General features: G+C 36.3%; 1 protein-coding gene across 6 annotated transcripts in view; it reads right to left on the reverse strand.

The window, feature by feature from the left end:
* Positions 1-594: 594 nt before the first annotated feature.
* LOC136855144 (caskin-2-like) overlaps positions 595-15,996 on the reverse strand; it is a 56,972-nt gene continuing 41,570 nt past the window's right edge. For all 6 annotated transcript variants that reach the window (XM_067132030.1, XM_067132031.1, XM_067132034.1 and 3 more), the window contains 3 exons: positions 8,001-8,603; positions 6,803-6,905; positions 595-2,166 (listed from right to left, as the gene is read on the reverse strand). In XM_067132030.1, the coding sequence (XP_066988131.1) occupies positions 1,927-2,166; positions 6,803-6,905; positions 8,001-8,603 (946 nt within the window). In that variant the 3' untranslated portion in view covers positions 595-1,926. The remainder of the gene's footprint in view (positions 2,167-6,802; positions 6,906-8,000; positions 8,604-15,996) is intronic.

A 15,996-nucleotide genomic window follows, 5' to 3' on the forward strand; every position in this document is an offset into this window, starting at 1 on the left:
CTACACCCACTCTCATTTTTTCTTTGGTTGTGATGAATACATATATATATATATATATATATATATATATATATATATATATATATATATATATATATATATATATATATATATATATATATATATATATATATGTGTGTGTGTGTGTGTGTGTGTGTTCGTGTCTTTTATATTGTGGGTTGCAAGTCCTTTGGGATGAAGCTGCTAGCCCTACCTTTTTTTTTTTTAGCATTTAAAGTCATACGAGAATGCAGATTAATATAGAATCATCCTTCCATCGACCGAGCTTTTACAGAACTGTTTCTCTGGTATATATTATATGTAATTATATACATATATATATATATATATATATATATATATATATATATATATATATATATATATATATATATAAATGCACATATATGTGTATGTGCATGTACTTTATATGTATATAAATATATAAATTTTTATATACAGATATATTCTCTTTTTCATGGGCAATATTCACCGTCGTTATGAAGCAAATTTGATCCCAGTCGCTGTAACGTTTTCATTCCTATGTAACCAATATATACAAATGAAATAAGTTCACTTAATGAGACAAAAATATATAAAAATTGTTGTATATTTAATATTCTACATTATCACATCTTAACAAGTTGTACACATACCTGTACATTATAAATATTGATTGATTATAAAAGTCAAGTTTCATATATGCTGCCTAAAACTCTGTATAAACATGATACAGTATCCCTAACTTTCATGGATCCAGCAGAACTGGATAACTGACACAGGGTTTTGTATCAAATTAAGTGCTTTTTTCTACATAACCTACACAAAAAAACGTTACCTAACTGTTAGTCTTTTGTTGTTTACAGAATATCAAGATGATTATGTACAGGGAAATACTCACTCGTATCTTGAACGTTCTACCTCGTAAGAACGTAAGTCTAGTCATTTATCTCACTTAACATAAATTTCTCTCGCCTGCTTTCAGAAGCAGAACTTCGTTTATGAAAGAAAGAACTTGTCAGTGTTGTAAACTTACATGAAGGGTGATATAATGCGTCTTTATTGTCATATTTACACATATCTACAACAAAATCATATTTGTCATCTCTGTTCACATAACAAGTACTCGGATGTAGGACACACTTGTAATGAATTGACGGAAGTGTAGAGAAACCTAAAGCCTTTGCACTGTATGATATGCCTGTCTTTTAGCGTCAGAACCTCACTGACTTTTGAACTGCATAATCGAGTTTATATGTCACATTAACTGTAAGAAGTCAAAGACTTTTGCACTGTCCGATAGACCTGTAGTCCAGTTACTCTTATTCGACGAACTTTGAACACTATAATAACTGAGGTTTCAGAAACTCCATGTAACCAAGAGGTTTGACATTGAATGATGAGCTTTTTCATAGAGTATCAAAACTACTATGAGTTAATAAGACAATAGAAACATAAGACAAACCGTTAATAAAGTTGCAAGAATTCAGCGGACTCCGGATGTTTGATAAACTTGGAGTTATAGAAACTTAAGAAGGCATTGAAAAGTCTGGACATTTTATCGAATTACATGAATTAAGCTTCGTTTCTCCGGATGATAAACCTGTCATGAATTCACATGAATCCAATGATATTTGGACAACAAAAACTAGGTTACATACGTTGCAAAATGTCAAAAGAGGTTATGCATGTATGATGAATTGATTAATGACGTTCTATACATTCAGAGTTCTCTACAGTGAATAGCAAACTTGGAGTTACAGAGACGATAAGAAGTCGTTCAAAGACATTTAACAACGGCCTTTGGACTATATGATAAACTTTGCATTAACGAAACTACTGGAAGTCAAGGGAGACCTTTAACCCTACAGGACATGATCACCCTGCGCAGTAGAAGACCCGCCCTGGCCCGAATTCGACGGCCATTCACTCCCTCCTCAAGAGCGACTCTTTCAGCCCCAAAATGGCGAGAAGAATCTTCTTCCTGTGACCCAGCATGTAAATGCCCATCACTTGGAGGTCCCGCTTAGTTAGCCCCAACGCCGCTAGAGGGCAGTAGATACCATTTTGGTGGAAGTTTTCAATGTAGTCTTCCAGGCCCATGGAGGACAGCCATTCTTCACAGGTCTCTGGAATGTCATCTGGAACTGGAGGTGGTCTTTTCACCTGCAACACGAAAGTATAGAGTGAATATTCATAGTATACAACATAGAATTCATTCTATAGATGCATTCCATTCTTTACAAAATATATCTACAAAAAACGTTATACTGTAACACAGTGTATAATATACAATGCCAAGTGTATTATAGTATTTCTTAACGTTTTCACTTTCCAAGCAACCCAAGACTCAGCCAAGTTTGTATGACAAGGAATGATAATTGTTTTAAGTACCCCTGAAAGAATTTGAATTGATGGATATGTACTATGTATGACCATAAAATAAATCCATTATATACATATATATGTATATATATAATATCTATATATACATACATATACATATATATATCTTATATATATATTATATATATATATATTTATATATATATATATATATATATATATATATATATATTATATTTATATATATATATATATATATATATATATATATATATATATATATATATATGGGGGATTGGAGGTATTTCGTGAAACAACAAAACCCACTCATTCATGAAAAGCAAAGCCAGTCGTTTTCTTACGGCTCATCATGTGTTATGCATTCGTTAACAACCTAATTCATTCATATATAATATAACTATTCAATGAGTCAGTCTTTATTGCCATTCATCATTTCATCCTGTCAACAAACAATAATTAGACGAGGTATGAAAACTTAATTGAAGTCGTCATGCGCATCTCCTGACTACTTTTTATTTGTAGGAATTTCTGTTTATTTTTTGGATATTCTTGTTTGTCCGTCACTGTTCTGCTTTGGCGTTAATACTTCTGGTCATCTGTGGAGATTTCTTTTCACTGAAAATTAGCTTGTCAGCCATTTACTTCATTCACTGTGAAATTGAAAGGGCCTTCCCGAAGATCTGATGGATGATGCAGGTCATTTGTTTAGAGAGGCTGCATGAACGACGATCTAAATTTTGTGATAAATACCCCTTCCTATGTGTGTTTATAGCCTGCAGTTACATTTTCAGTTCTTGATATATGTCTACTTCACATCTGGAATTCAGGCTTGTTCTGTACTTATTTAATTATAGACTGTATGATAACGATCATATTGCCAACACCGCTAGCCCCAACCATATGGATTTCATATATATATATATATTTTCCACATTTTGGCGTTTCTGTGGGCTCCTTATATTTGATGAATGTATGTACACACACACACACATTATATATATATATATATATATATATATATATATATATATATATATATATATATATATATATATATATATGTATGTATGTATGCATGTATTTATGTATGCATGTATTTACTGTATATATGTATATATATATATATATATATATATATATATATATATATATATATATATATATGTATATATATATATATATATATATATGAATATATTGCATTATAAAGGTTTTTCTAACCAATAGCGCCGGCTCCGAGTGTCAATAATTGGCTCAAACAACACGAGATATAAAAATGTTTAATTTTTTGCCGCAAGAAAATGACTCTAACATTACCAAACCTCGTATGGGGGTAGTGTTGTCTGTGCACCTCACGCGGGGCACTGTTGGCATTATTGAAGGGGGTTTGCACCCTTCCTTCGGCCCCTAGCTTCACACACTTCAGCCTTTTACTTTATCTTCATTCTCGCTTCCTTTCTTCAATCTTGCTGCATATCCTACCTGACTGTTACTTCAGGTTCACAGTGCAACTGTGAGGTTTTCTCCAAGATCCGCCTCTGCGTTCTTGTGCTTCATTTTCTTTATTTTCTGGATCTCTTCATTTTACTTTCCAACTCCTCTTATCACTCTTGAGCGCTGAAAATCCGAAGTGCCTCAGTTCTTGGCTTGAGAGCCTAAATCTTATAAAGTGAAATGAACATTCCCCACCTAACGACATCCACTATTTGAGTTGAAGGGAAAATGCGTCCACTTCTTCACTCGTGTCTGTTGTTCACAAAACATGAACTTCACTGACATTTTTTCGAGGGATATATCACAGACCAAGGATTAGTTAATCATACTAAGATATACTAATCCTTGTCCAAGATATTGATGGAAAAATCAACCGTAAGTATTCCATGTAAGTTTCTTGTCGTGTTAGATGTCGTGCAGATAAAGTCTGTCATATTCTTTTGCCACTGTCGTTGCCGAGGGAATGTGCTCTACGTGCTCCGTTCAATTTCATTCAAGGGAAGGCCACGACTCAACTTCAGCGTCAGTGGCACGGAAGACGAGGGAAAATTCAACTCTTTGGGGTTGCCCCCTTGAATAGACATTTTTTGCTGCATATGCAATCTGAATGCTTTGTTATCGTTACTTTCATTAATAAAAATGAGCACATGACCTTATGGAGCAGGGAAACCATCACGAACCTACACGAAACAAAAATGACAAATAGTTCGTCGCTAGACGTTCGAAACGAATGAATGCCCAAAGAAACAAAGGAGAGTGCGGTTGAAAGCAGCCTCAAGCCAAATTCTTCCTCTTGGTTGAAACCATCGAATGTTTCGTGATGTTGCTCCTTCCTAATAACAGTTTCCATAGGTGGCATGTGTATAACAAGCACGCAGTCATGTCAAGTTTTAAACGCACGCACACACGTTCGTGTTGTTCTAATGTCCACTCCTCAGATGACTTTTTCACCTCTTAGTAAAACGCGTTCGTTCACGTCAGGGTATTTCCTTGTTTAATGACAGGCCCTGTCGCATAACGATTATGAGCAGAAGGAAATTCAATCGCTTCTTCGTTACTCTTTCTGGACGTGTGTTTGACATAAGAGAAGGGTCATGGGAAGGCATTATAACTTTGAACGTCAAGGCATGACAGCACATTTGTTGATCTACAACTTCACAAAATCTCTAAGGTTGCGATGTGTACAACATGTACCACGTATGGAGGGGACTGGAAGAAACGAGAGGCTTTGACAGAAAGAAAGGCAAACGCCTGGAAGGCCTTCATCAGGCCCTGGTCTACTGGAAGGCCCCCATGACAAGATTGAGAAGATGCAAAACAAGGAGGCAAGTAGGGTGCTTGTGCCAGAGGCATTCAGCGACACTGAGGGTCAAGAGCCAGTGGGAAGAGTAAGAGAATCTGATTCCTTCTGACAAAAAAGGAGGAAGAGATTCTAACAAGCACACTGGGACTGTATTTCAGGAAAATATTTGCGAAGAGCCTGAGATCGAATGTGGCACGGCAGACATCAGATATACTGACATAAATCACCTGAAGAAAAGTTTACCTTAGTTTTACCAGACCACTGAGCTGATTAACAGCTCTCCTAGGGCTGGCCCGAAGGATTACACTTATTTTACGTGGCTAAGAACCAATTGGTTACTTAGCCAAGAACCTAGAACCTTTGTCGACGTAATAATAATAATAATAATAATAAATGTTTTCATCTTATTATTCAAAACAGGATAAGACTATGACAGTAGGACGAGAAATCTAGCAACCTCGAACACTAGGAAAGGTATGAAAATACAATCATTTTCCATCCACTAAAACAACCACGTGATACCCAACGACCCCCCCCCCCCACATTCCGTCTTTTCCTCTACCGATCAGCTTTGGAATGCTCCCAAAGCTCAAGTTTTCCCAGATCTAAAGACATGTCTTTCAAGCAGCTAATCCATCATTCCCACCGACTTTCCTCCCTCTAGATAATGTCACTGGATTACCTCTGCCACTGGCCTCTGCATCCAAAAAATAAGATATAAGTCAATATTTAGCTACAAATGCCAGAGAGAGAGAGAGAGAGAGAGAGAGAGAGAGAGAGAGAGAGAGAGAGAGAGAGAGTACCCATGACACATCCCAAATACGCGATGATTGCGGTGCCCGACCTTGGTGGAGGGAACGCAGATGTTATAATTAGCGTTCAAGTGTAAACAGAGAGCACGTGTTGTTGGCTTTAATTGCCAGGCTGTTAACTAACTGTGAACCAACCCTCCCATATATCTCGACTCACTTGTACACACGTACGAAATGCCCCATCCACTTCGTCTTTCCTTATTTTTCTCATACCCCCATTCCCCCCATATGCCATACCCCCAACTATCAACCCCCACCATAATTATTGAGATCTTTCCCGCCCACGTACTGACGGCTCCACATGTTAATGTTGTTGAATGTGAATGCAGACTCTTCCTGTACGACATGCCTTTCTCTCTACCCAGGGAGCAGCTGACCCAACACCGCCAACCACCCCCAGTCCCCCACCCCACCCCTTCATCCATGCAAGGCATATCGTTAACTTTGAAAAATATGTCAGATATGTTTCCATGTATCTACGTACCAAATATCAACATACCATTCTCGTACGTATGAACTACTCACTACCAGCATAGCCACTGCCCAGCCCGCATGTCATGTCCCGTCCATATCTCTTCCTCTTCCCCGCATATCCACATGCCCTGTGGCCATGCCCAAGCCCATATCCTGGAAAGGACTTGGTTTAAATAACCACAAGGAAACTCACACCTTACAGCCGTTCGACGGAAAGGTTCTAAAATCTATGAGCCACCACCCTTCACATACCAACGTACTTATTCCCTACACTCACACCCACACCCACACCCACACCACACACATCCAAAAACAGAGCCGCGTGAACAAGAGCAGAATTGAAATAGCTTACAAGGTCGAACTCAAACTTGATGGCCATCCGATGGAGAGGTTCTGTGATGCCGACGCTGGCTAGGTCCAGAGCGTCCATGTGAGCTGCCGTGGCCAGGTCATATCTGAGGAGAAGAAGAAGAAGAAGAAAAAGAAGAAGGGGGGGAGGAGGAGGAGGAAGGAGAGGAAGTAACCAAATAATTATAATGATACGCATAAACATGAGAGAAAATTCACAAGGATATTGTTGGAAAATTACATTGAAAAAGTCATTTATTCCAGCTACTTTCAAATATGAAAATTGTGTTATGATGATACTAATAATACAACAATTATGATACTGGATATGATGAACTATTAAAGAAATAGGACAGGCCTTTCTAATCTGTCATTTTTGGTGACTTGACTATAAGGAGACAATACTACATATCTCTATCTCAGTACAGTTCATCTAATGAATATTTCTGTCGCAACTTACAACCTAACAATTTTTATTGTCTCACAAACATACATTATATACTGTGTGTGTGTATATATATATATATATATATATATATATATATATATATATATATATATATATATATATAATATTTAATTATATAATATAGTATATATATATTATATATATTTTCACATATTTATGTATGTTATAAAATATTATATGCAAATGCATATATAATGTTTAATTGTAGTACGTCCCACAGTGGGATCACTTCTCAGCATTTTTAGTAATCAGAACTGTTCACGGTAAAGACCTTAGATGCAACGTGACCAAGTTCTGATTAGTAACTCTGATTCGATTCCCGCTACCGGACATCAGAAGCCTTCATCTTTAGTAATCAGAACGAGGTCACGGTGCAGACCTGACCACGTGACCTCGTTCTGATTACTCGGTATGCAGATTCGATTCCCGCTACCGAACATCAGAATCGCTTCATATTTCTTGCATTTACATCAAAGGATTTATATATGATATATATTATCCAAAAAGTATAATATATATATTATAAATATATATACCTATTACAAAAAAGTGATATAGCAGATTATATATATATATATATATATATATATATATATATATATATATATATATATATATATATATATATATAATGTGTGTGTATGTGTGTGTGTGTGTGTGTTATTTCGTTTATTTCTGTTTCCTGACAGAAAGCTAATCCACGTACATATTTACTTATTCTTTAATGACTCACCCATGGCGATTAAGTAGTGAGTAGTACTGGACGAAACCTATATCCAGAAGGAAATTCCGAAGTGCCTGCCTCTCCTTGTTGGGCACGGGAGCTTTTGGGTTCTCCCTGGGCGTGACGGAAGGCTTGACCATGGAGGACGGCCTGCTCCTGACGCGGCTGACGAGGGAATCGCGAATCCGCCTCAGCTGAGTGGAGTGCTTTCTCGACACAGCCAGCTGCTGGAGGTTGAGATACTGCTGAAGGAGTTCCAGCTCCTCTTCTCCCCCGCTGGTTTCCCTCTCCCCGCCCCAGTACTGCTGAAGGGAGTTGCTTCCGGGAGGAGTGATGCCTGAGTCATTTCTCCTGCTCAAGGCGTCGTGGATCACCCCTGGGGACGACAGCCTCGACGCCGGCGAGTCTGGGGTGGCCAAAGAGTCGCTGGTGCCCTTCCTGGTCAGCGGAGAACTCGAGGTTGACGACGAAGAGGAAGTCGAGTGTTGGGACGCTGACGTGGCTACCGTAGGATGGTGGTGCAGGAGTCGCTTGCGGGCTTCCTTCACCTTCCGGCGTAACGTGTCCAAAGACATGACTGGGGGAGCCCCGAGGCCTCGCTGAAGGCGGTACCTGCAAGGTGGAAGACTTCATTAGAAGCGATGGGTGTTTAAGCAACGGGAGGGCATCACTCGTCAGTAAAGTACCCTAAGCTGACAACGATTGAATGATTATTTTGACCCAGTCAACCGAACGAGCGTAAAACCAGCAGGAATAACCACTCAAGGTATTGTTTATATTTGTCCCATTGTTTATCAAACAGCTTTGTTTTCCTAATGGATAATGACAAACCCCTAAAATTTCAATTTGCCCTTATTTTTCACGGTGGAAACAGCTGTTTTGACCAGCTGAGGAAAAAAAACATATATAGTAACCATTATTCTGATAAGATGTATTTGACAGATGATCCGAAAGCAATTCAGGTTTTGCAAGTGGAAGTAGAGGCAAAATATGGTAAAACAGTGACGTGAACATCTCTGAAGAATTACCTGGCTCCAAATTGTTTGAGAGAGAGAGAGAGAGAGAGAGAGAGAGAGAGAGAGAGAGAGAGAGAGAGAATTTCTTTGTTACGGGCTGCTGAAGAGCAAGAGCCCGTGCCAGCACAAGGCTGGCTGAATCTAGTTAGTAGTAGTAGTAGTAGTAGTAGTAGTAGTAGTATATTTCTCAGTAATATGAACTCTATTCATGCGTCTGAGAAAAAGAGAAAAAGTGTAAAATATAAAGAGAGAAAGATGAAAAAAAGCATAAGAGAAAAAGAGACAGAGAGACAGGGAATAAATAACTGAGCCCTTTGAACCCTCATATTTAATTTAAGAGAGTGAAAGCAAGAGGGGAAGAAAAAAGAGAGAAGAGAGAGGGAGACTGAAAAAGATCAAATCACGAGAGAGAGAGAGAGAGAGAGAGAGAGAGAGAGAGAGAGAGAGAGAGAGAGAGAGAAAGGTAGCAGCAGTCTGTCACATTGTAACAAGATTAATCATTTCATCCCTTATCTAGGCCTAATCTATAATTTGTAAAGTTAAAGTCTTCCATTATGTAAAGAAAAAAAAAAAGAGAAAAACTGTCCAATTTATGCGATGTCAAATGCTGGTGCAAGAGACAGACTGTTTTCGACGCCATTGTGTCGCCAGCGTGCTTATATCAACACTGTAATAACAAGATTGGAAAGAGAAAAAAAAATACCGCGAATTCATACTTTCTCTTTTTTTATGTTTGTGGGTTTTTTTTTTTTTGTGTGTGTGTATAATTTTGTACCCGAAATTCTCCACCAGATTCATCATCACCATTATTATTATTTATTATTATTATTATTATTATTATTATTATTATTATTATTATTATTATTATTATTATTATTATTATTATTATTATTATTTCTTTCAGTCTGTTGGAATAAATCCAAAAAGACCATTGGTAAATTCATTATTATTATTATTATTATTATTATTATTATTATTATTATTATTATTATTATTATTATTATTATTATTATTATTATTAAAGGACATAGTCTATGTGGAATAAATCCAAAAGACCATTTCTTTATCAAAAAGGTTCAGCATAGTAAAAATTATTATTATTATTATTATTATTATTATTATTATTATTATTATTATTATTATTATTATTAAAGGACATAGTCTATGTGGAATAAATCCAAAAGACCATTTATTTATTAAAGAAGTTCAGCATAGTAAAATTATTATTATTATTATTATTATTATTATTATTATTATTATTATTATTATTATTATTATTATTATTATTATTATTATTATTATTATTATTATTATCAACATGAGAGAATCCTCATAATGGAACAAGACTAACAAGCATTATCAGTAAAACGAGCTAGGCTGATAAAAGGAAAAATATTACTGGATAACAGATAGGTAAAGAGATATAAACAAAAAGATCATTGCATTTGTACGTAAATAAATAAATCAGAAAACTTAGAGAGTATATCAAACATAGGCCAAAAGTCTGTGCCTTTTATTATTCATTAAGAATTTTTTGTGTTATTCTGCACACGACAGGTTCTCTCAAACGGGCAAATAAAAAGATAAATATTTATACATGGGGAGAAAGAAATGTATCTGAGAGAGGGAGATAGATAATGTGACTTTAAACACAAACATACTATACACACACACACACATATATATATACATGTATATATGTATATATATATATACACACACACAGTTGCTCTCAGGTTCCAACTTTCGATTTCTTTAGACTTGTCCTGGCTCGTAGTCGCTGGTTCGATCCCACGGGACTTGTGGACTTATTATCTTAAAATTGAATATGAAAATATATTACCGAGGTAGAGTGAATTGGATATTAAGGACGTTTTAGCTTTCTGATTGTATATGAATCCTGATGTAAATAGTCATATATATATATATAAATTTATTTCTCAGGTTCCAACTTCTTTTAGACTTGTATGGCCTAGTGATTGCGTGCCTTCAATTGAAAGACCTGGGTTCGATCCTGATGTCAGTCAGAAATTTATTTATGTTCCACACGTGATTGTGTGTTGATTATATATATTTATATATATATATATATATATATATATATATATATATATATATATATATTTCTTTAAACGAGCTTTCTTCTTCATCTTCGTTTAACGTGCCTTTTCCCATTTTTCATATGGGGTAAGCACGATGCCTTCTGTTGAAGGACTTTGATTTGGCTTTGGGGTAGGCCGTAGCCTCGATCGGCTGCCCTGCCTGACATCGCTTAGACCCCGGTAGCACATGTGTATATGTATCGTGCCAAATCCCCAGCTCCCTTTCCCCTAGCAGCGAGGAGACGTGAGCGGGAAAATATATAACTGCTTCCTGATCTGAGTTCATCTCAAAAACGACTGATGTCTCTCTTGGTCCCTGTCCCACCCCGGCACCAAATTCTGTTGGAATTCTCTGAAATAATTTTGAGATATGAACAGACAGACAGAAGAACAAGCAGAGAGATCAGGGTGAATATTCAACCTTATTATATCGATGAAAGTCAAAAAGTTTGTTATTTCAGATTAATTTAAGAAAACATTAAGAGAATTTTTAGTTTTCTACAAAAGAAAACTATTGAGATGGCTATTTGTCTGTCCTCAAATCTTAAAAACCACTTAGGCTAGAGGGCTGCAAATTGGTATGTTGATCATCCAACCTCCAATCATCAAACATAGCAAATTGCAGCCTTCCAGCATCAATAGTTTTTTTTTATTTAGGGTTAAAATTAGACATGATCTTACGTCTGGCACCGCTATATTTGCCAAGAACACAGGCCACCACCAGGCCATGGCTGAAATTTTCATGGTCGCTGTTGAGAGTTTCGTGGACCGTGGCTGAGAGTTTCTCACAATAATAGAGCAAACTTCATACAAAGGAACGAAAGATTGCAAGAAGACTTGGTTTTACAAATGACAACTGTAATTTGTACAGAAAACTGGAAGAAGAAACTTCGGCGCATTTTTTACTCGTTTATTTTTATTCATTATATCCTTGATTTGTAGATTTTGTCTGAGAATGTTTCAAGAGAGAGAGTAATATTACACTCCGCTTAGTAACGGCTGCAGCACTTCTGGGAAATACTTGCATAAGCCACACTTTCATACTGCACAGGCTTCTATTTGTATGTTAGTGGTGCTTTAAGTTTAATTCATGTGAATAATAAAATAATAATAATAATAATAATATTAATAATAATAATAATAATAATAATAATAATAAAATCCCCTGCAAACCTGTTTGTCCGCCCCGATTGGCGGAGTAGATAGGGGATTGGGAGGGTAGGGAGACATCCAGCCTCCTCCTGCAAACCTGTTTGTCCGCCCCAGGTGGGGACGGGGTAGGTACGGGATCGGGAGGGTAGGGGAGACAGAGGCGCCGGGTTCAAGCGCATGCAGCACGAGCCAACATGCTCGTATTAATTAATAATAATAATAATAATAATAATAATAATAATAATAATAATGTTTCTAAATACCACTCGGAATGCTGCAGAAATCTTTCCTTCACCAGAGAGGTCAAATTCACCATCTCACAAAAGAAGCCAAGTGGGATATCTCAGTTTCGGAACCGGAAGAGACGGGAGAGAAGACTTTGATTCTATTAGCAGTTTTACCCCTCTTTCTCCATTCATGTGACAATCATTCAACCCTTTTTGTCAGCTTTGTTGGTCATGCTCTCTCTCTCTCTCTCTCTCTCTCTCTCTCTCTCTCTCTCTCTCTTTCCCTTTACATGGAGCCACAAACGTATTACTAATTATCTATGTTTATTTATATATACATAATTATATATATTTATATATATATATATATATATATATATATATATATATATAATATATATATATAATATATATATATATATATATATATACATATATATATATATATATATATATATATATATATATATAAAACAATATATAGCAAGATACAATATATATATATATATATATATATATATATATATATATAAATATATATAAACATAACAAAGGAGAGAAAGTGGAAACAAAAGGAAAGAAACATCAAGACAGTAATGAAAGACTGAAACGAAGAAAAATGGATAAAAGAAGAGCTAAATGAATCCCTCCACAAAAACCAGATGAAAGTAAATAAGAGAGAATGGAAGCCACAGACAGAATAATTGATCCTAATCGTCGGTGGGACAATCCCCAGGAATTTATTCTGGGTGCATCAGCACGAAAGGGAGGAATGGTGAGGGCGCGTGCGTTTATTTTCTCCGGTGTTTTTCATGGAGGGCTTCATTTTCCTTTCCGTGTTTTGTAAAAGAAGACTATTGGGATGACTGTTTGTCCGCCCGTCCGCACTTTTCTGTCCGCCCTCAGAGCTTAAAAACTGCTGAGGCTAGAGGGCTGCAAATTGGTGTGTTGATCATCCACCCTCCAATCATCAACCATACCAAATTGCAGCCGTCTAGCCTCAGTAGTTTTTGTTTTATTTAAGGTTAAATTTAGCCATGATCGTGCGTCTGGCGCCTCTATAGGTGCCAACAACTCACGCCACCACCGGGTCGTGGCTGGAATATTCATCGGCCGCGGCTGAGAGTTTCATACAACATTACACGCTGTACAGAAAACTCGATATTTTGCTTGTTTTCTGTCCCTTTTCCTTCGATTCAGTCTTTCATTGCTGCTTGACTTCCTGCCTTTTGTTAGTTTCCGTCTTGAGTATTTTTGTTTTCACTTTCTTTTACTCCCTTGTCATAATTGTTATGCGTCTTTGTTTTAGCCTCATAATCAATGTGACATGAGGAACTGTCATGTGTTTCGGAGATTCGTATGGGAGGGGGAAGGGCGTCTCTCCTTGGGCCTGGCCTTGTCATTCAACGACAAAATCCGGAAAAACATTAGCAATGATATGACCTAAAGCAATATAACTACAGTAAATAAATAATAATAATAATAATAATAATAATAATAATAATAATAATAATAATAAAAAAATCCGAGTGGATCTTTCTTGTTTGTCCGCCCCGGGTGAGGGGGTTAGGTAGGGGATCGGGATGTTAGGGGAGACATGGCTCATCCACCCTCCTGCAAACCAGTTTGTCTGCCCCGGGTGGGGCGGGTCAGGTAAGGGATTCGGATGTTAGGGGAGACATGAAAGGCAGTGTCGGGTACCAGCGCAGTGTAGCGCGTGCCATCAAGCTCGTAATAATAATAATAATAATAATAATAATAATAATAATAATAATAATAATAATAATAATAATAATAATGGATTAGTTTCAATTGAATACAAAAGAACTGAGGATTTAAGTAGCAAAGGTTGAAGATAGGTTTTTGGAAGTATCCAAAGATGATCACACACATTTAAAAGTGTCCATGGTTTTAAAAGCGTCCAGAGGTAATGGTACGGCTTTTTAAAAATAGTTTTCGGGATTATTCATCAGGTGATCATGAGAATCTGAATAAAAGACTACACTTTTGTAAGTGGCATAAGCCTAGAGTCTAGACTTTCTGGGATGATTTGAAAGTATATTCTTTTCCAGTAAGTTAAATGCATTAGCTGATTGGAGGCATTATTGAGTTGATTATCTCGTGCCTCTGTTTTTAGCAGGGGGCCACCACAGGTGAGACACTGAGTTCCATCACGTTATTGAACCTTGCGCTGTGCCGCAGGCCGTAGACCAAAGTTTGGGTTCCATTGCTGGAGGGCATTCTTAGGTACATTTCTCTGCTTTTTCGTAGGTTTACCTTTTATCTTTACGCTTTTTATTTTACATAATTTAAATCGTTTATTATTACTTGGCATTAATTTTGTAATTTATTTTTTTCATTTTAGATGATTCTTAATTCTTCTCCATTGTTCTTGTTTTCATTCCCCATAATAATAATAATAATAATAATAATAATAATAATAATAATAATAATAATAATAATACTGAAATTTGATACGACAGAGATAAAACTCGTGCTGTTTCGTGCCGTAGGCGTCCCATCGCGCCTAAATCAGGCAAACACTACGTGCTGTCAATTGTTGAAATGTCTCACACGCAAAAACTTAATCCCAACGTTGAAACGAGATGAGTGTTGCTTCTAGAAACCGCCAGTGCCTGGCAGACGCCATCTAGAATTCTTCTAGGAATGAAAGCAACGACGGGAGTAAGACCTCTGCTCGCTCGTGAGTCACCGTTCAGTCGCCAAGTTCTCAGAAGAGAAGAAAACTTTGTGTGGCCTCACCAAAGGTCGGTTGTACTTGGGCGTTATTGCCATTCTTCTTTTCTCTTATTCTTTATTCATTTATTCATTTATGTATTGTTCATTTATTTATTTTTCTTTCTCTAGGGTTCTTGGCCACATAAAGTTATTTGGTTTCCCGGTGCACTGATTTCTGCTGTAAAAATGTGGATTTTAAACACAAGAACTTTCTTCTTAGTAATTAATTTTTGAGTTATTTTTAACCGGAAATTCTATTTATGGAAGATTATAAGTACACAATCACACACACACACACACACACACACACACACATATATATATATATATATATATATATATATATATATATATATATATATATATATATATATATATATATATATATATATATATATATATATATATATATATATACACTATAACCTTATTGTAACCCTAAAAATCCTTTATGACAATTCTCCCAATGAACTATAGATCCTAAACCGTAAAACTCTTTTTAGTATGCAATAAAATATGATCCTAAGGGCTTTATCTGTCCACTGTACCTACCTATTTGATAGAATTAACCATCCCCTATTCAGCATTAGGCCTAAGAGTTCTGCTTTTTATGGAGCCCAGATAAGCCTACGCGATTGTAGTTCCTTGTGGAAACAGGCAGTCTTACACATGTCACGGTGTGGGGTTACTTGTCGTGAACATCGTAGAATCTTTTACAGTTTGTACACATACATACTTTACTTAAATACTCTTGACTGTATCAAATACA

This window comes from Macrobrachium rosenbergii, chromosome 30 (assembly GCF_040412425.1).
Source record: "Macrobrachium rosenbergii isolate ZJJX-2024 chromosome 30, ASM4041242v1, whole genome shotgun sequence".
In the NCBI taxonomy this organism is placed as follows: domain Eukaryota; kingdom Metazoa; phylum Arthropoda; class Malacostraca; order Decapoda; family Palaemonidae; genus Macrobrachium; species Macrobrachium rosenbergii.